The 20,593-nt window shown below is 33.1% G+C and overlaps 1 protein-coding gene across 2 annotated transcripts in view; it reads right to left on the bottom strand.

Annotated features, from left to right (window-relative positions):
* Nucleotides 1–20,221, bottom strand: part of LOC140436809 (ATP-binding cassette sub-family C member 4-like) — a 127,261-nt gene extending 107,040 nt beyond the window's left edge. For both annotated transcript variants that reach the window (XM_072525927.1, XM_072525926.1), the window contains exons 1-3: nucleotides 20,002–20,221; nucleotides 8,353–8,463; nucleotides 1,271–1,408 (exon numbers count right to left, since the gene is read on the bottom strand). In XM_072525927.1, coding sequence (XP_072382028.1) covers nucleotides 1,271–1,408; nucleotides 8,353–8,463; nucleotides 20,002–20,075 — 323 coding nt within the window. In that variant the 5' untranslated portion in view covers nucleotides 20,076–20,221. The remainder of the gene's footprint in view (nucleotides 1–1,270; nucleotides 1,409–8,352; nucleotides 8,464–20,001) is intronic.
* Nucleotides 20,222–20,593: the final 372 nt, after the last annotated feature.

Raw genomic sequence — 20,593 nt, 5'->3', positions numbered from 1 at the left:
AAAAAATATTTTTTTTTAATTCCGCTATCTTGAATATCAAATAAGATTGGTTTAGGGGTAAAAAATATTAGAGTGGTCAAAGTTTAGTAAAACCTTAAGAGAACACTATTTTAATTTAGTTATAATATATTATACAATTGAATTACTAATAGTAGAATTTTCCTTTTATTGATTTCCTCATTTAATATGGCTAACCAGATCCCACTGCATCCTGCGAGGAATTTGATTTTTCTCTTTTAACCATTTGTTTCTTTTAGGACTATATTTGAGTCTTTCCATTGAACCCTATGTTGATTTTCCCATGCGTGTTTTCATATTTGAGATCTATCAAATTTTCCATTTTTAATATAAGATTAATGTTCACTTATTTTAACATTTAGTGGTCTTGATGTTTCACCTAAATAAAAATTATCGCATTCACAAGATATTTTATAAATACGATTCTTTGTTCTTTCTTGTTCATTGTTAGGTTTAGTTTTAGGTAAAATAGATGTCGATGTGTTTGTTGTTTTGAATATTGTTGAATTGTTGAAGTTTTTTTCTATCGGTTTAAGTTTTTCCGATAATCGTTTTATGTATGGTATTGTTGTTTTCCTCGTATTATTCCTTGTGAATGCTATAGGATCTAGGTCTAGAAGTTGTTCAGTTTTATTCGGTCGATTCTAGAAAATTCCTTTAACAAAACAGACGTTAACAAATTTTTTTCCTCTTAAAACGAATTTTCGTTACATCAAGTAATTTTGGATCTATCGTATAAGAATTTAATCATTCCCTTTTTAATATTCATTAATATTTCATGTATTTAATATTCATCATAATTTTAATAATTGATAGTAAAAAGGAAAAAATCAAAGAAGTGGCTATAATTATGCTAAATAAGACCAATTGCGTCGAAAATTCGTCGGCAGAATGCATTATTGCTCAACAATATTGGAAAAATCATTTTAAAGTCGTCTACTTTAAAATGTATAATATATGTCTGAATTGTTAATATGAATAAGTCAGATAAAATTAAATTATTAGAAGAATTTTTCACCAAGTAACAAAAAATAAAATTTGTTTAATTTATTAATGTTTTGTATTTGAGAACGATTTCCGATGTGGAAATCAAAATTTCAAAAATAAACTTATTTTAAACTTAAATTGTGGCTTATTATTAACTAAAATAGTGATTGCATTAAAATGCCATAAGAAAATAGCTTCAGAACAATATCACGAAAACAAATACTGTTTTAATTTTTTATAATCTAAATATAAAATTTTTACTTACTTTATTATAACAACTTGAAAAAATACTAACAATCCTTCTAATGAGTAGGGAAAGGCATATGTTTTAAAAAGTGCTACTTTCAAACTAGGTTTATCCTTTTTTCCAGCTTTGTACAACATTAATTCATGTTCCCAATGTCTAAAAAGGCAAAAATGTTAAAATATATGAGTAATTAGTAGAAATACTACAATAATTTACTTCTAGTTTAGTGCAGCCTATTTGTAAAATATTTTAGGTCAAATGAAGCCAAAATATTATTGAAATCTTCTGTTTCCTACGTAAAAAGTCTCTTTGAGATTTATAAAAGAGAAACTCAGAGTCGTCACAAGTATGCTTTTTAAATATTTATAAATTATATATAAATAATCGGCTCGACACGGCGCGTTCCTATGGCTGATAGGGAAGTTTCCTGCAGATATGCAGGACAGGTACGAATAAGGCATTGGCAAATAAGTACCCGCGGATCAACTGAGGATATGACATTAGGCAGCAGTAATGTCATAACTGGATTAAGACTATGGGAAGTAAAAATTCTGTAGGCTTAATTCCAGATACTCACAGGCGTCACTCACATTATGAGTTAAGCGGCTGTGATACTGCGACAACAGCAGCGTCTGACCCAGATTGCCAGAAACAACGAAAACAAGCAACGAAACTGGATATTGCAACTTATAATGTCAGATCACTGATGAGAGACGAAAAGCTAGCTGAACTGGAAGAAGAAGTAAAAAAGATGAAATGGGATATACTAGGATTAAGTGAGATAAAAAGAAAAGATGAAGCCTGTATGAAGTTGGAATCCGGGAACGTACTATACTATAAAGGAACTGAAGAAGAATCATTAGCTGGTGTCGGTTTTCTTATTTCTAATCAGCATGTCCATAAGATTAGACAATATATTGGAATTTCAGAAAGGATCGCGGCTCTAATAATGGACATAAATAAAAATATAAGTTTAAAGATCATACAAATTTAAGCCCCTACATCATCACATACGGATGAAGAAGTAGAGATATTCTACGAATCATTGACACAAATAGTGAACAAATACAAAAGCACCTACACAATCATTATAGGCGACTTCAATGCCAAATTAGGGAGAAAACTAGAAGAATCAGAAAATAAAATCGGTAACTTTGGATATGGAACACGAAACGAAAGAGGAGAAACATTGATGAACTATATAGAAACGAACGGTCTATATGCGATGAATATCTTTTTCAATAAAAAACCACAGAGAAAATGGAAGTGGACCGCACCCAATGGTTCAACAAAAAATGAGATTGATTACATCCTATCCAAAGAAAAGAACATAGTACAAGACGTTACAGTCATAAACATGATTTCCGTAGGAAGCGATCGCAGAATTGTTAGAGCCAAAATCAAAATTTACGCCACAACAGACAGACAAAAATTTAAACCATCTAAAAAAGAGATAGATATAGAACTTCTTAAAGAACGCAAAGAGCAATACATTAACCAGCTAAAAAGAAGTGACATATCACAGCTAAAGGGTTTGCAACTAGGCGAATTAAACGATAAAATAACAACAGAACTACTAGAAGCAGGCCTGAAGATTGCTAATAAACAAACGCGAAAACAACAAAAAATTAGCACTAAATCACAAGATATGCTAAAAAAACGACGACAACTCCTGAATCATAACAAAAGAAATACAGTGGAGTTTACCGAACTGAACAAAACCATAAGAAAACAGATAACGGAAGATTTAAAGAAATACCAAGAAGATCGCATTAATAAAATCATAAAGAGGAAGAAAAGTTTAAAAACAATGAAGACAAATATAGGAAAAAGAAAACTAATCATGCTTAAAGCTGAGAACAATGAAGAAATAGATCTAGGAGAAATAGTAAAAATCACAGAAAGATATTACACAGACCGATACAGTTCTAAAAATGACCCACCACTATCATCTAAACAGAATCTCTCGAGGAAAATACAAAATGTTGGCTCAGAGATATTACCAGAAATAACTGAAGATGAAATTAAAAAATCCATAAACGACATGAAAAGAAATAAAGCGGCCGGTGAGGACAAAATACTGGCGGAACTGCTAAAAGAAGGAGGAGACACGATAAAAAAAATGTTCAAAATACTGTTCAACAAATGTCTGTTTGAAGGTAAAATACCTAAACAATGGAGAAATGCCAACACAATCTTAATACATAAGAAAGGAGACCGAACAGACCTAAACAACTACCGTCCTATTTCCCTTTTGTCACAACTATATAAAACCTTCACAAGAATAATAAACAACCGACTAACCTATAAACTTGATAACTACCAACCAGTGGAACAGGCCGGATTCAGGAAAGGATACAGCACAATCGACCATCTACATGCACCTAAAATCTTAATTGAGAAAACCAATGAATACAACCTTCCGCTGTACTTAGCACTCGTAGATTATGAAAAGTCTTTCGACAGCATTGAACACTGGGCGGTGGAAGAAGCTCTGGTCAATAGTAGCATAGATTCAAGATACTGACAATTGATACATGATATTTACCAAAACGCAACCATGACCGTAATTCTGGACGACAAATTAATAACGGAGAATATAAAAGTTAAACGAGGAGTCCGACAAGGCGATATAATTTCACCTAAACTGTTTACCTTGACCCTCGAAGATATAACAAAATCAACAGATTGGGAAAACAGAGGAATATGTATTAACTGAAAGTACCTAAATCACCTTAGATATGCGGATGATATACTCCTGATCTCCTCGGAACGACAAGAACTAGAATTAATGCTGAATGAACTTCATGAAAAATCACTGCAAAAAGGCCTAAAAATTAACTTCAACAAAACAAAAGTAATGACAAACACGGAAGACCAAGAGGCAATAAAAATACAAACAGAAAAAATGGAACAGGTAAATGAGTATATCTATCTAGCACAAGCAATCAGAGCTAACAGAGAAAATCAAACAGCCTTAATATCGAGACGAGTAAGAATGGGATGGGCAGCGTTCGGCAAACTTTCTTACATTCTAAAAAATCAAACAATCCCTCTATACCTACAAAGCAAGGTATATAACTCCTGTATAATACCGGTGCTCACCTACGGAGCACAGACATGGACATTTACACAGGCCAATTTGGATAGGATAAGGAAGGCACAAAGAGCGATGGAGAGATAAATGTTGGGTATATCACTTAAAGATAGAAAACGTAACCAGTGGATCAGAACCAGAACAAAGACAGTAGACGCGATAGAACAAGCAGCAAAACTGAAATGGAAATGGGCTGGACACAATGAACGTCTCCAAGACGGACGATGGAACAATGCCATCGGAAAGTGGCGTCCATACAATGCAAAGAGATCAAGAGGCAGACCACAGATGAGGTGGAAAGATGACATCAGGAAACAAGGAGGTCCCACATGGCAGAGAACAGCTCAAGATAGGGAAAGATGGAGAGAACTGGGGGAGACCTACATCCAACAATGGAAGGATAGAGAATAGGTTCAAAAAAAATATAAATAATAAATTATTTCTGAAATATTAACTGAAGAGATAAAATTAGAAAACTAAGCGCTGCAAGAATATCTACACATCTGATTAGTTCAGCCGGGATAGACAAAAAAAAAGAGCTAACCTTGCAGACGAGCTATTTCAAATTTTATTATTCTATCTTTTATGGTTTTTGCTCAATATCTCAACCATTTTTAACTATTAGACAAAAAGGGTACGGACTGAAATTGTTGCAAATGCGATTTCCTATAATTTTTTTTGGAAAATTTTTTCGTGCGGTCTGCGTAAACTAACTGCTGAAAATACAAATTACCAATATAAGACTGCTGTCTGATACAAAATATATACAAAATATGCCAATATTATATATGTACATTTTTAAGGGTGTACAATTTTAAAATGTATAAATGTTAATTACATGCCGATACAAGGAATATTGTTACATGTACATAGACACATACTTAAAGCTCGGTTATGGTTAGCTGCTGTTTGATAGTTATTGGCTTTACTTTACATTTTGACAAATATTGGGAAGTGATTGGTCTCAAGAAGTCTTGTACTCAATAACTTCTCAATATTTGCCAAAGTGCAGTAAAGCCGATGATCATCAAACAGCAGTTAACCATAACGGAGCTTTATGTACGAGGCATGTTTTTTAAGTAAGTACCGTTTTGCGATTCCGCCGCCGCAGCGCTACGGTCGGCGTTCCGCGCATGAGCGCTGGTTACCTACATCTCTTGTCTAGGCACTGACGCCATTACAGTCAGATTCTTCATTGTATACTTGTTTACTCCAGAGTTTAAGATGCCTCCAACAATCGTGAGTCACGCTGATTGTGAAATACGGGCTTTTATACGATTTCTTAGTGCTAAAGGCGTAAAACCGATCGATATTCATCGTGAGATCGTTGAAGTTTACGGACAAAACATTATGAGTAATGGAATGGTAAGGAAATGGGTGAGAGCATTTAAAGATGGCCGCACAAATGTGCATGATGAAGAACGGAGTGGGCGTCCTTCGGTCGTTAATGAAAATTTGGTGAAGAAAGTGGACGAAAAGGTGAGAGAAAACAGACGCTTTACAATTTCATCATTGTCCGACTGCTTTCCTCAGTATTCTCGCAGTGTTTTGTATCGCCTTGTTACCGAGAACTTGAATTACCGAAAATTGTGTTCACGTTGGGTTCCAAAAATGTTGACGGAATTGCACAAAACCCAACGTTTAGGCAGTGCATTGACTTTCCTTGAGCGGTACCACAGTAAAGGTGAAGATTTTTTAGACCAAATTGTTACTGGTGACGAAACGTGGGTGGCCTACGTCACACCAGAATCGAAACAACAATCCATGGAATGGCGACATTCATCATCACCCAAAAGAGTGAAGTTTAAGCAAACAATTTCTGCCCGGAAAATCATGTGCACAGTTTTTTGGGACAGAAAAGGAGTATTGCTAGTGGAGTTTCTGCCTCGTAATGAGACAATCGATGCAGCGTCTTATTGTGAGACATTGAAAAATCTGCGTCGAGCAATCCAGAACAAAAGACGTGGCAAGTTGAGTAAAGGTATCGTTTTGCTGCATGACAATGCCCGTCCACATGTGGCTAATCAGACCAAAGATCTCATCAAATCATTTAAATGGGAAACTCTAGATCATCCTCCATACAGCCCTGATCTGGCGCCCAGCGACTACCATTTGTTCCAGAACTTGAAGAAACACCTGGGCGGTCAGCGTCTTCAAGACGATAACGAAGTCAAAACATTTGTGATGCAGTGGTTAACAAGTTAGGCGGCAGAATTTTATCAGGAGGGTATTCAAAAACTGGTGCCACGTTATGACAAGTGCCTCAATATTCACGGAAATTATGTAGAAAAGTAGATTAAGGTACAGGCTTTTATGTAAAAATAAAATTATTGCCATATCTTTGCACGTCTTTTTTTAATTCCAAAACGGTACTTACTTAAAAAACACGCCTCGTATGTTTTCACATAAATATACCAATATTCCTAGTATCGTCATGTACGTAATTCATATATTTTAAGATTGTATATCCTTTAAACTATACACATATAATACTGACATAATTTGTATATATTTTGTACCAGACAGCACTCTAATATGGGTAATTTGTATTTTCAGCATTCAGTTTACCGTAGCGGAGGCCGGAGGATGCATATTAAGTGCCATGACACACGTGGCGGTTTTGACCGAACCGTTTGCCGAAAGTAAAATCGAATCGGGAGTAATGCGCGCCGTGTGGCGGTTTTGCAACCGAGTAGGTTAATGGTTGGGACGACTACCCGTCTCGTTTTTCAAAACTACTAGTAGTTGCATTTTATTGCATTACCCGTGCCACATGTATCGGTTTTCTGAAAGCGGTTTGCTAACAATTGTAGAATTGTTTTTGTTTTTCTTCAATATTTTTGTCTCTGAAAATGCCAAAAATAGATGTTGATAAATTGATTGGGGAGGTAGAAAAGCGACCCGCTTTGTGTGACATGAGAAAATCCAGTGATAGAATACAGTGATAGAATTATCAAAAAACAAAGCTGGAAGGAAATTTGTGACATGTTTGCTTGTGAAGGGATGATGACAGCAGTAAAATTAAAAAACTGCTTCTCATGACTCCTTAACTCAAAGAACAAATCATAAAAGTGCCCTTTATCTCTTCTTCCTTGAATAATTGGGTGTATCCATATTGAATATGAATAATTGTATATGAATAATTTTGAAAGTGAAATCTTTCTATTTGTTTCTGAACTAACTGAAAACTCCCGTCTTGCTTAAACTAAGTGGAAAACAGCTTCGGAAAGAGATTAATACCAGACAAAAGAACATTGTATAACTTAAAAGTTAAGACAACTATCACTTTATACCGTTTCTGAAGCATGATTCTTTTAACACTTAAACATCCTGTATCTAAAAACAACATAAGTCACCTATGCAGAACATGCAGTGTTATTGGTAATGTTGAAGACGAGGGGGGCGATATTTAGATGCAACATATTTACGAGAAGTGAAACCAGAGAGTATTATAAGAAGATCCTCCGTAGCTGATGTATTTCAATGGTACGGTAAGGATCGTCACTAAAATGATCACGAGATAATATAAGTATATTAGAACGTAAACTAGAAGAAAATAAGATCCTGATGTAGGTTGAACACAAATTTCCAGATGAAGATAACATAAGATTTCCAGGATCGCGTATACTTAAACTGCTTTAAACCATTAAAAACACGGCGAGTCATTTTTTAAAGTCATCCGGGGTTTAGGCTTTATATGGACTATTAAAACAATTTTAAAGTTATAAATAAATATGCACATTCTGAAAAATGCAGAAGAAACTGCCAAATATTTGTCTATCACTACAAAAAAATTGGCCGCCAACGCTATAAATACTTGGAACAGGTATTTTTCGAACCTGATCAGTTATTAAAAGTTTCCTCGAAATGGATACTAGGCTCTTAAAAGTCTATATATTTTAAGGTGAAACCTGCATATTTTAAGAATTAAATTAAAATTAAAAATATGGTAATGAAATCTTATATCAATTTTTCTGTAATATACTAGATTAGAAATAATTACCCCTGAAGCGTATTGATTGTAGCCTCACATTTATCTGAGTTAAGCGTGTTGTAGATATCCGACGGTTGTAATTTTTTCTTAGAACCAGTTTTAAAAATTGGAAGTATCCAGCTAAAAAAACAAATATTATTCATTAGAAAAAATTAAATTGGATATAAAATTTTAAGGAAAAGTAAAGTGTATACAATAATCTATATATATATATATATATATATATATATATATATATATATATATATATATATATATATATATATATGTGTGTGTATTAAACCTTGAGCTACGATTAATACTATTACAAGAATTGGTGCGAACATTTCTGGCCGTAGGATTTTGATTGACGGGTGAAGCGGACGATATTTATTTTCTTTATGAGAGGTTTCCAAGTCCAAGGTAACCGCATCCCGTCATCTCTTTTATTGAGACACTTTGGCCTTTTTTTAATTTCTATGGCTTCTCGGATAATTCTTAGTATATGTTTGGGACTCTTAATTTTGTATAACCATATATATTATGTATAAGATTTTTAGGTCAGTCTGGCAACACTGTGTAGTTGCAACCTGTAGATTAATGGACTCGCCCGTATGAGCAATATACTGGGGGAGGAAGGTAGTAGTAAGAACAGACGGGAGAATGGCGGAATACATAGCATTGTAAATGTTTGTTTTAGTTTTTAATAAAAAAGTTGGAAAAATCAGTTGGTGATTTAATGTTGGCGAAGAAAAAAAAGCCGTAAAGAAAAGTTGGAAGTCTTAGCGGCTACAGTATATAGAAGCTGATGTGGGCTATGGTTCTGGAGATTTAAAAATTAATTGTGTCACCTATATGAAGATGTGTTGACCTAGAGCTAAAATTGAGTCGGATTTGCGAACAGAAATGGAATGTTCATTAATAATATTGTGGCTTCTACGATTTGTTTGGCCTATATAGGATCGGGAGCAGTCTGCACAAGAATTCATAAACTTCGTGTTGTTCATTTGGAATGTTGTCTTTGATTGATCGGACAAAAGATAAAGGTTTTTATTGGGGACTTGCTACATGAAATAGTTTGCCAAATCTCTCTCAAAAGACGGATAATCTTTTAAGTACTTCCTGCCTTCATTTCATTTCTAAACGCGATCGATTGAAGATTCCTATTCTGGCTGTAGTTTTGCTTTGACTTTCGTATAATATAAGAAATTAATGGCATTCGTATTTGTCAAAATAAACTTTATAGAGTAAGATCCCAGAGCGATCAGACATAACTTATTTTCACACAGATGAAACCTTAGAGTCTCAGTAGCGTCTCGCGTGCTTTGAATACCTGCGTATTTATGAAACTTGCTGAGTGACACCTGGGCAGGTACCAGGTGAGAAAGGTAACTAAAAATAAGAGCTATTTAACTTAAATTTACATAACTGATTTTTATACATATTTTGTAGAATATTATTTTGAAAATACTGTAATAAGTGTCAGACACTTGTCATGGACCAGAACTTTTGTCAGACGCTTTAAAGCGCCACTAAAATTAAATAAACTTTACTTATTTTTACATGTTTGATTTTTAAATATGTTATTAATGGAACTATAATAAAGTTATATTTAATCAGTCAGACAAATTAGAATGACCAAATATCTCTTAAACACAAAAATTAGTTAACCAGAAGTATGAGCGCGAGAGTGCTGTGCTTGCATTTCAGAGTGAGTGAGACGTCTATAACTCGGCTCTCCTTTTTTAACTCACAATCTTTTTTACTCTACGTTATTTTTTTATCAATATTTCTCTCCTTCGATCAAAGGCTACGAAAGAGGCCTTCGTCATGAGTCTACTCAATTAGATTTCCACATTTCTGGTTCCGATCAAGTTAGACCGTCAGATTTTTAGCAAGAACTCAAAAATATCAATTTCAAACAGGCCCTCGTTAATTTTTTTATTCAACACTGGGCATCTGATGAAATGGTGCCATTTATTGAGAATAAACGGATATTAATTAATTCTAAACAATGTCATTTTTACAACGTTGATAATAATAAAGTTTTATCGAATGTTGATGACAATTTATCGTGTCCTGAACATGAAGAAGCTGACACTAAAATTGTTTTTGATATTTGTAATGTAGACGTTAAAGCAAATTTTGTTATTAGATGTTCTGATACTGACATTGTGATAATTATGTTACGATATATGCATAATTTAAAAAATGATGAATTAATTTGACCAAGGTTTAGTTTCATAGATAGTCCCAAGTACTTGGGACCATCTTTATGTAGAAGTTTGCCAGGGTTTCACGCTCTAACTGGATGTGACTTTAATCCTGCCTTTTACTTACTTTCATATAATATATGAGCGAGCTTTCATGCAGTTTGGAGAATTAGAGTTGTTTACCGATGAGCGCACCCAAAAAGATATTTTTAAAATATCCAAGAATTTATATGCGAAATTTATAGTTTTCCTGATACGTTCAACATTAATGCCGCCCGCTTCAATTGTTTTTAAATAATTACAGCGTATCTAATATTAACGAAGGATTCGATCGCAAAAATTTAAAAAATTTTGATGCTAGCAGTTTACCACCATGCCAAAGTGAGTTATTCCAACAATTCCGCCGTGCTAATTACATTTTTAGCATATGGAATAATGCAAATGCAAAACAAACAACCATTTTAACTTCTGAACACAATGGAGATAGATTAGTTTGTATTTTGAGAATGATTTCCGAAGTGGAAATTGAAACGTCAATAAACGTATGTTAACCTTTAATTGTGGCTTATTCCCATTTAAATAGTAATTAAGTAAAGTTCATTTAATTTTAGTGGAGCTTTAAAGCGTCTGACAAAAGTTCTGGTCCATGACAAGTGTCTGACACTTATTACAGTATTTTCAAAATAATATTCTACAAAATATGTATAAAAATCAGTTATTTAAATTTAAGTTAAATAGCTCTTATTTTTAGTTATTCAGGTATTCAAAGCACGCGAGACGCTACTGAGACTCTAAGGTTTCATCTGTGTGAAAATAAGTTATGTCTGATCGCTCTGGGATCTTGGACTATTACGTTATTATAAATTATAAGATTAATCCTATTCGGGAATTAATTATTCACCTTCGATGACTGTAAAGCTGTTTTAGTTTAAAACAAAGGTGTTATTCTTTTATTGGGGTTATAATATCAGCTGATCGGTCAACGTAGACCTATATTCGGCAAGACAAGCTACAGTCCGTCAGTCAGTTACACTTGGGATGATCTTTTTCTTTTCTTCGGAAGACTCGTCTTAAATAGTGTATTTTGGTAAAGTGTTTTCAGGTCTAATTTACCTCATACACATAGAGGGGCTGAATAATTGGTGTAGTGTTTAGTAGTTATTTAAGTTTTTATCCCATACCGTTAAGGGATTGTATTTTCGAAGACAGGAATCTGATAGCACATTTTGTAGCGCTTTAGTTAAGAGCCATAGGAAGCGTTATAGGTATTTGTGGAACTCTAGTAGGTAAGCGTGGTATTGTCGCTGATTTTTAGAATAAAAAACCCCGATAGTATGTAGCGGGTTTTTTTACATAAAGTTTTCTTTTCCACCTGGATTCTTTTTCTTCGTGGATTTTTTTTCTACTAGGATTTTTATTTCTAGATTTTGGAGGATACCAGGTTTACTTAAAGTATAAAGTATTTAATTCATTTTGTTTAGTGAACCATTGATGCTTATATTGATATATTTATAGATTTAAGGATAGTAATCATTGGGTTTTTTTAGGTTTTACGAATGAATGTGTTCTTATTGAGTATTTCGAGAATAATTTGTAGTAGGGACTTATTCATTATTAGAAGTCATTGGGGTTAGTCATACAGTTGTTTTTATATACATAAATCCCATTACTTATTTATGTTACATCACGATGTTCGATACCCTTTACGGTGGCACATGAGCTCATGCAGTAACTACAATCTAGGCACCAGTATCGCCAATATTTAAAGTTATTCTTACTTTGTATTATTACTAATAGTAAGCAAGTAGTATATATTATTTATATAAATATTATACATCTGTAAATTTTAGCTTGATGCTTTTTTTCTTTACTACAATTGACTGTGTCCTTTTGTATATAATTTTAACAGTGTCACAACAGTTCAATAAATGTAAATAAACCTATTTCGAGATTTATTAGTCAACTGGTAAATCGGGGGAATTCCTTATTGCATTTGTGGTAAAGGTTGACTGGCTCAGTAATTACCATCATAAATAAATAGTTTTAGCTAAGCGACCCACTCCGTCTCCACTGTTAATTTTAAAAGCTAGCCGTAAATGTATGTGTCGCCTTCACATTATTTGTTGTGAAAGAGTGGCAAGGGTGACACTTGGTGGAAAAGTATCAGGGTCTCTCGGAGGCGAAATTAAACGAATATATTTTTTGAGCTACATATTAGAAGATATCTAGCAGATCAAGAGTTTGTCAATACCATAACAGATCTCTAGAGAGAAAGATAGTTAGCATTTCAGAATGATATGGAAACATTTTTGGACAATAATAATCTGATTTTCAGATTGTGAAAAATGTAGTCATAACAACGCTAAGATCTTTTTCAGACTCTTATGACCCTTAGGGTACATTTTCTTTAGTCTGGCGTAGACCATTTTCCAGCGAATTAGCTATGAATAAAGAACAAACAAGGAAAACGTTTTTCGTAAAGTCCCACAGTAAAAAAACGATTCAAATATATATTTAAAATAATAAATATGTCTTCCATACCGTTACGAAAGTTCCGTAAGATTTATTCCACATAGAAGTAGTCCCTTGACGAAAAAGAAAAAGTATTAAAATTTTAGAACATTCCAGATGTCATCTAAAAATCTAGAAATGTCTAGTGAATATTGGAACGTCAGAAAATGTATATAAACATAATCTTGTTGGATAACAGTTGTAATTGAGTTATTATAGTTTATAGTTGCCATTTAAAGTAGTGTAAACAAGTTGGTGTTTGAATAAAGTTATTTTAAGGAAGTGTAACATTAGTGACAGCGGTGGGATCAAGAAGATATTAAGTAATTATTCATGGTTTAGAGTAGATCTACTGAAATTGATAAAGAAATTAATACGTTCGGACCTCCCGCATAGTTTGTAAAAGAGAAAGAAGAAAAAGAGAAGCCTAGAGAGGCGAGGATAAAAGTGAACAAGAAGAGGAGGAAAGATAATTATGAATGGTTTATCTCAAATTCACAAAAATTTTAAGTTAAATTTAAGTCAAATCATTACTAGAATAGATATATTAAAAGAACAAAGAATGATTTAGAAAAAAAAAATAGTAGACCAACAAAACAATTTAAAAACTGATTTAGCAAATAAATTAGTACAACATCAAACCTATTTAAAACAACAAAAAACGATTTAAAATCTAATTTAGAAAGGCAAATAGTTGAATAAGAAAAAAATAACTACCCAAGCTTCTTTATCTAAACTAGCAAAATTTTAAAACTACCAACATTCGATGGTAAAACAGCATGGGAAACTTTTCGTTTTCAATAGAAAACTGTCTTCTTCAAGTGCCATCTCCGCGGCGGAGGTCGGCAATCATCATAGCTATTCGGACTTTTGAGACGGCTGCTCTGAAAAGTTCATTTGATGTACATCCGTACCACTCTCTCAGGTTGCGCAGCCATAACATTCTACGCCTCCCTATGCTTCTCTTTCCTTGGATCTTTCCCTGCATAATCAGTTGGAGCAAGGTGTATTTCTCTCCACGTGTAATATGTCCGAGATATTCTAATTTTCTTGTTTTTATTGTATTTAAAATTTCCATTTCTTTGTTCATCCTTCCCAGAACCTCTTTGTTTGTGACGTGTTCTGTCCATGATATTTTCAGAATTCTTCTGTACACCCACAGCTCAAATGATTCCAGTTTTTTCATTGATGTCGCATTTAAGGTCCAAGATTCCATTCCATAAAATAAAGTCGAAAAAACATAGCACCTCGCCAACCTAACTCTTAGTTCCAGTTTTAAATCCCTGGTACATAGCACTCTTCTCATTTTGTTGAAATTTGCTCTAGCCTTTTCTATTATTATTTGGATCTCCTGATTGTAATCATTTGTGGAGTTAATCATTGTTCCCAGGTATGCATATTTGTCCACTTGTTCGACGTTGGTTCCGTTTATTAGAAGATTCTCGTTATTTCTTTGAGTTTTCGATATTCTCATAAATTTCGTCTTCTTGACATTCATTGTTAGACCATACTCTTTTCTATACTCTGCTATTCTGGTCACCAGTCTCTGAAGATCTTCAATGTTTTCGGCTAAGATCACAGTGTCGTCCGCATATCTAATGTTGTTAATGGGAACTCCATTTACCTTTATTCCAGCTGTTTCACCCTCAAGAGCTTTTTTCAGGACCTCTTCGGAGTAGGCATTAAAAAGAATTGGCGACAATGCGCATCATTGTCTTACTCCACATCTAATTTTAATTTCTTCTGACAGCTGTTCTTTAACACGTACTTTTACTCGCTGTTTATAGTATAAATTTGATATGATCCTGAGGTCGTTGTAGTCAATCTTCTTTGATTTCAGGACATTCATTAATTGTTTATGTCGTACTTTATCGAATGCTTTATTATAGTCAATAAAACATGCGTATATATCTTAATTGACGTCCAGGCATCTTTGTATTAGTATATTAAGTGAAAAAAGAGCTTCACGTGTTCCTAGACCTTTGCGAAAACCAAATTGTGTATTATTAACGTCTATGTGTCCAGTTTGTGATATATTCGGTTATGGATGACTTTAAGTAGTAACTTTAGCATATGAGACATTAAGCTAATGGTGCGGTAATCGCTGCATTCTCTTGCGTTTTTCTTTTTAGGGAGACAAATAAAAATAGAAAGCTGTAGCTAGAGCAAATCACTGGACTGAGAAAGAAATGGCAACTTCCTTGATAGTGTCGCTTTAAGGATAGGCAGCAATCATCTTGCAATTTCTTCCCCAGGATGCAACCAATTATACCTCTCTTGTTTAAGGTTTAGGGACAAGATTTGCCCAGCAGCATCTAAAGCGGTTTTTCTAAAGTTAGCCGAAAGTTCGATATTAAAATCATAACGAAAGTCTGCAAGAATATAAATCTGATATTAAAATATTGTTGCATTTGGCGGACACTCAAACACCTAAAGATTTTCTGGAACAAATGAATATCCAGGCATTCATAGACGGACTACACGAAGTTAAAATGCAACAAGCTCTTCGATTACAATATCAACAAATGCTAGATGAAGCACTAATTTCAGCCCAGGTATATCAAGCGACGAAAATAATTTGCATTATGTCGCCCAAAATTAAAAGAAGTAAGATTTGGAGAAAATGAATAAGTCACAACCTTAGATAAACAACAACCTATTTTATCCCAAACTTTAAGTATACTGCAGAATCTAAAACACAAAATCTCAAAATCAAAACAGAAGATGTTTTAATTACGGAAAAACAGGGCATTTGCAAAATAATTGCACAAGCCAATCCCTGACAATGACAGAAGAATCAAATAGTGGGGTCAGAAGGTCGCCCAGATCGAGATTTAGAAACGCGTCACATAGTCTGACTAGAAATACTAGTAGATAGAACTAGTGGGAAATCTATTTCCCACAAATTACCCTAGAAGTGAAAAAAAAGCTCTGGAATCTAAAGTTGCACATTTGAAGGAGCAACTAGCGATTAGTAAAAATGGAATAGAAAAGTTAAGAGAACAGGTGTCAGTTTTACAGAATGAAAAATTACAAGAATTGTAACATGCTCTGAATTACAGGTTCAAAGTCAGGGTCAACTTAAAGAAAGAGAGAATGTAACCAAAGAAGTAAGTCTTCGGAAAAATACAGTTAAGCAGGAAGAAGATAACGATCAGGCTTAGTTGTAAAATTTTAAAAAGAGCCAAAATAAAAAGTATAACTTAGAAGTCATACGAGAATGGATTAAAAATGGAGTAAGACCTATTTGGCAGGAAATAACCAAATACAGTGGAACAGTATAGATGTGCTGAGCTCAATGTGAATCTCTGCAGATTTCTAATGGTCTAATTTATTAGCAGTGGGAAAGTCCTGATGTAATACGTACAGTTTAACAAGTGTTGCTGCCAAAATCACACATTAAAAGTATGTTACAATAACTTCATAGCAGCCTTTCTGAAGAACATTTTGGTGTCAGAAGAACACTGGCCAGAGTTCGAGACAGATTTTACTAGATCAATTGTCGCCGAGATGCAGAAGATTGGAGTAAAAACGTGATTTATGGTGAATGTAAAAATGGCACAATATCTTCCGGAGAGCCTTTTGAACAACTTGCAGTGTCTATTCTCGGTCCACTGTCGATGACAAAGAAAGGAAACAAGTACTTGATGGTTACAATGAATTATTTTTCAAAATGGCCTAAAATTGCACTCTTTCCATTCCTTATCAAAAAGCGACTACAGTAGCAAAACCATCCATAATACAAGTCGTATCAAGACATGGAATTCCTTTAGAGCTACATTCAGATCAAGGACGAAATTTTTAAATTGTAACGAGTTTTTGAAGTTTATAGTTGTCATTCTGTTAAAGTATTATAAATAAGTTGGTATTTGAATAAAGTTATTTTAAAGGAGAAGTAGAAGAAGTAACAATACCTACTTGTATATGTACTACTTATATTTGTTTCCTAATTTGGGAGAAACAGATATCCCAATTTGTGAAAAAAAATCATAACAGATTTTCAAAGAAATGTTTTTGCAGGCCTGTGTTATTATTACGAACTTGGTGTGCAAGTAACCAATATAGTTAATAAACAAATGTAATGAATATTTCGAAGCATTTAAAGGTTAAATAAGAGTTTGCTGCGATAACGATAAATAACTTTTAAACTATGTGAATAACGAGAAAATGTTTGAGAAATAAATGTCACATATAAATTTTGATAAACTAATAATTTGTTTTAAATGATTCCAGTAATAACGATAATAGTTTTGAAACGTTTCTTTATCGTTTACAATATTTTAATATCATTGTTCTCCGTTTCGTTTCTAATTGTTATAATACAATATTATTGAATTAATTACTGTTTTAAATACAAAACGACTTTTTTGTATACCGAATGTACCATTGTTGCATAAGATATATGTAAATATTTAAAATTATTTCAATTTAAATCTAAATCATTATTGTGAGTCTTGTCGCTAACACAACCCAAGATCCTAAAATTAAATACAAAAAACAAATACATACTGGAATATAATGAAGGATGGTAATTTATTCATATAATGCCACTCAGAATTTCGAGTTTTGAGAATGTTGTAACAGTATTTTGGTTTACAGATTCAATTTTTGGATTATTCAAATCCGAAAGTGATATTTTACGGAATGAGTAGAAAGTAGAATAAAACTAGAATAGAACTTGGAGTGGAGGTAAAAAACAAAAACACAACAATAACCGCAAAAGAAGCTACAGCTACCTGAGAACAGGAATGCCAAAACGTTAAGACATTTAAAATAAATAGAAAAGGTTAATGCGAGTGAATACTAAAAGTAAAATGTAATGACATGTCTCGCAAAACAGGAAAACAAAAAACAATCGATATACCTATTTTGTTTTTTGTTTTTTCTGTTTTGCAACACATGCCATTACATTGTACTTTTATTATTCACTCGCATTAACCTTTTGTATTTGTTTTAAACGTTTTAACATTTGGCATTCCTTTCCTTAGGTAGCTGTAGCTTCATCCGTGGTTACTGTTAGTTGTTTTCCTGAAAACCATTAGGATCTTTTAACTCTAATGCCACAAGTTGGTCGCATTGCTCCTGTAGTGATCCTTTTTCAAGTTAACATGCTCCTTTTCTAACTTGTTTTCCTGTTTTGTGACACATGCCATTATATACAATTACAGGAATTGAAATAAAATCAAGAGAAATGCGATTGAATGTAATAAGTAAGAAAAAATAAGTAATTTATGATTTTAAAGTCATATTTAATTGATACTAGGAAACTGGAAGACTGCCAACGTCATCATAAACGCTTCTACGCCATCATGCCGAAACAATCTACGTTAAAGAAAAAGTTTTAGAGAAAGTACCCAGATACAATTACTTGAGATGTGAGCTAAACTAACAATAAGACTACAGCTTAAACTTAAAATAAAACAACGCAGTGAGATAGCCAAAAGTGCTTTCAATAAGATGAAAACAGTATTATGCAATGGAAAACTGGGAAGAGAAATAAGAACCAGAGTTTTGAGATGCTACGTATTCTCTACCCTTTTATATGGAGTTGATGCCTAGACAGTTACGGACGCAACTGTATGAAGACGAACAAGTAACAAACAGGGAAACATTAAGAAAGATGAAAAAAGAAAAAGAAATAGTCAAAACTATAAAGGAGAGAAATATGTGCTACTTTGGTCACATACTGAGAAATGAAAAATATGAGTTGATGCGATTGGTTATACAAGGCAAAGTGGAAGAAAAAAGATGACTGGGAAGAAAACGCACGTCCTGGTTGAAAACTTTAGAGCAGTGTAGCACAAAACAACAATAGAACTCTTCAGAACTGCTGCAGACAGAGTAAAATTTGCCGTGATGATCGCCAATATCCTTAAAGGATGAGACACACGAAGAACAAGCTAGAAAAATTAGTGAAATACAACACACCACAGTTCTTAATATTTATGGACTGCGATACAGTGTTTCACTCAGTATACAATAATTGCTTCACTAGCTGAATGTAGAGTAGACCACAGATATGCAACATTAATCAATATATATATATATATATATATATATATATATATATATATATATATATATATATATATATATATATATATATATATATATATTTATATATATATATATATAATAGCTCAACAGCAATGTGAAACTTTACACCAATACATCAACGTTTACAATGGAATGAGGTGCACGACAAGGTGATAATGTATCACCAAAACTCTACAGTTCTGCCAGAATACACGTTTAACAAACTTAAGCGGGATAACATGGAATCGATTGTAACATTAAACTACTTATGCTTCGCTGACGATATCGTGTTAATTCCAGGGAGTCTCAGAGAAGCCCAATAATTGTTCAGTACACAAAACTCTGCGACAACCAAGGTAGGTTTAAAAATTAACCTTAAAAAGACCCAGCATATAACGAACTTATGATATAAGATGTAATAATATTCAAAACCTATAAGATATTATGATGCCAGATCAGAGGACTTCCTAAAGATGACTTCAGAGTCGATAAACTATATAAATAATTTAGATGTCCGTAAATTTGCGTTCTTTGCATCAAGTTCTACAAAATGTATGTATATAGGCGCCAAGGGCAGTACGATAAACAAATAAACAGGAATTAGTAGAAAAATGGGATAAAAACACAAATGGAGAAATAGAAATTGTTTACGTTTTTCCTCAGAAAATCAATCGGGTGGCTAAATAGTTCTTAAACCTAAGGTAAAATAAAATCTTCACAACGATATTTATAAAAGTAACTTGTAAAAAGTAGTCCTGTTGGAACTTATAAAAATAATGAAAATCAAGAGGAAGCAATACTTAGACCTGTAAAGAAAGTGAATAAAGACAATAAAAAATGAGACCGCGACAAATATAAAATAATAATGATAAGAAAGTTGTAAAAAAATTATTTCTAATATATTTACATATTAACTTACCAGAAAAATATTTTTGATAAAATATTTGCTGATATTTGAGGTGATGGATTGTCGTGCTTCTTGGTAGAATCCATTATTAAAGAAAATAACGGCTACCTAAGAATTATACTGAATTTAAAATTTTCAGCCACTACCTAAAATAGCGTGTACTTTTCGCAAGTTTCATGGCAACGATAATACTAAATTGGTATTCAGTATTTTACACGGTGAAACCAAAATTGTTAATGCGAGAACGAAAAACTCATTAGTATAAAATTCTGTATCGATAATTATGTTAAAATTATGTAAAAAAGATTCAGCAGGTATTCTGTAGTTTTTATTTCCTTATCAGTAAATAAATATAAGTAATAATTACAAATACCAGAATTTGGATAATAACTTATATAAATATTAACTTGTATATGTATATGTAAGAAAAACTATAATAATATGTACCTCATACCTTTCAAGAGACAGTGTTCGGATCCAATAACAAAATCACAAACTAAAAATATACTAGTTAGATACCAAATGAAGGGTACAGGAGACATTTTAGGAGAAAGAAAACAAAATTTGAAACGGTAAAAATCATACGCCTTTTTACATTTTTAGC

The sequence above is a fragment of the Diabrotica undecimpunctata genome, chromosome 3 (assembly GCF_040954645.1).
Source record: "Diabrotica undecimpunctata isolate CICGRU chromosome 3, icDiaUnde3, whole genome shotgun sequence".
Lineage (NCBI taxonomy): Eukaryota > Metazoa > Arthropoda > Insecta > Coleoptera > Chrysomelidae > Diabrotica > Diabrotica undecimpunctata.
Note: the sequence above shows the minus strand (reverse complement) of the source record. Positions and strands in the feature narration are given on the sequence as shown.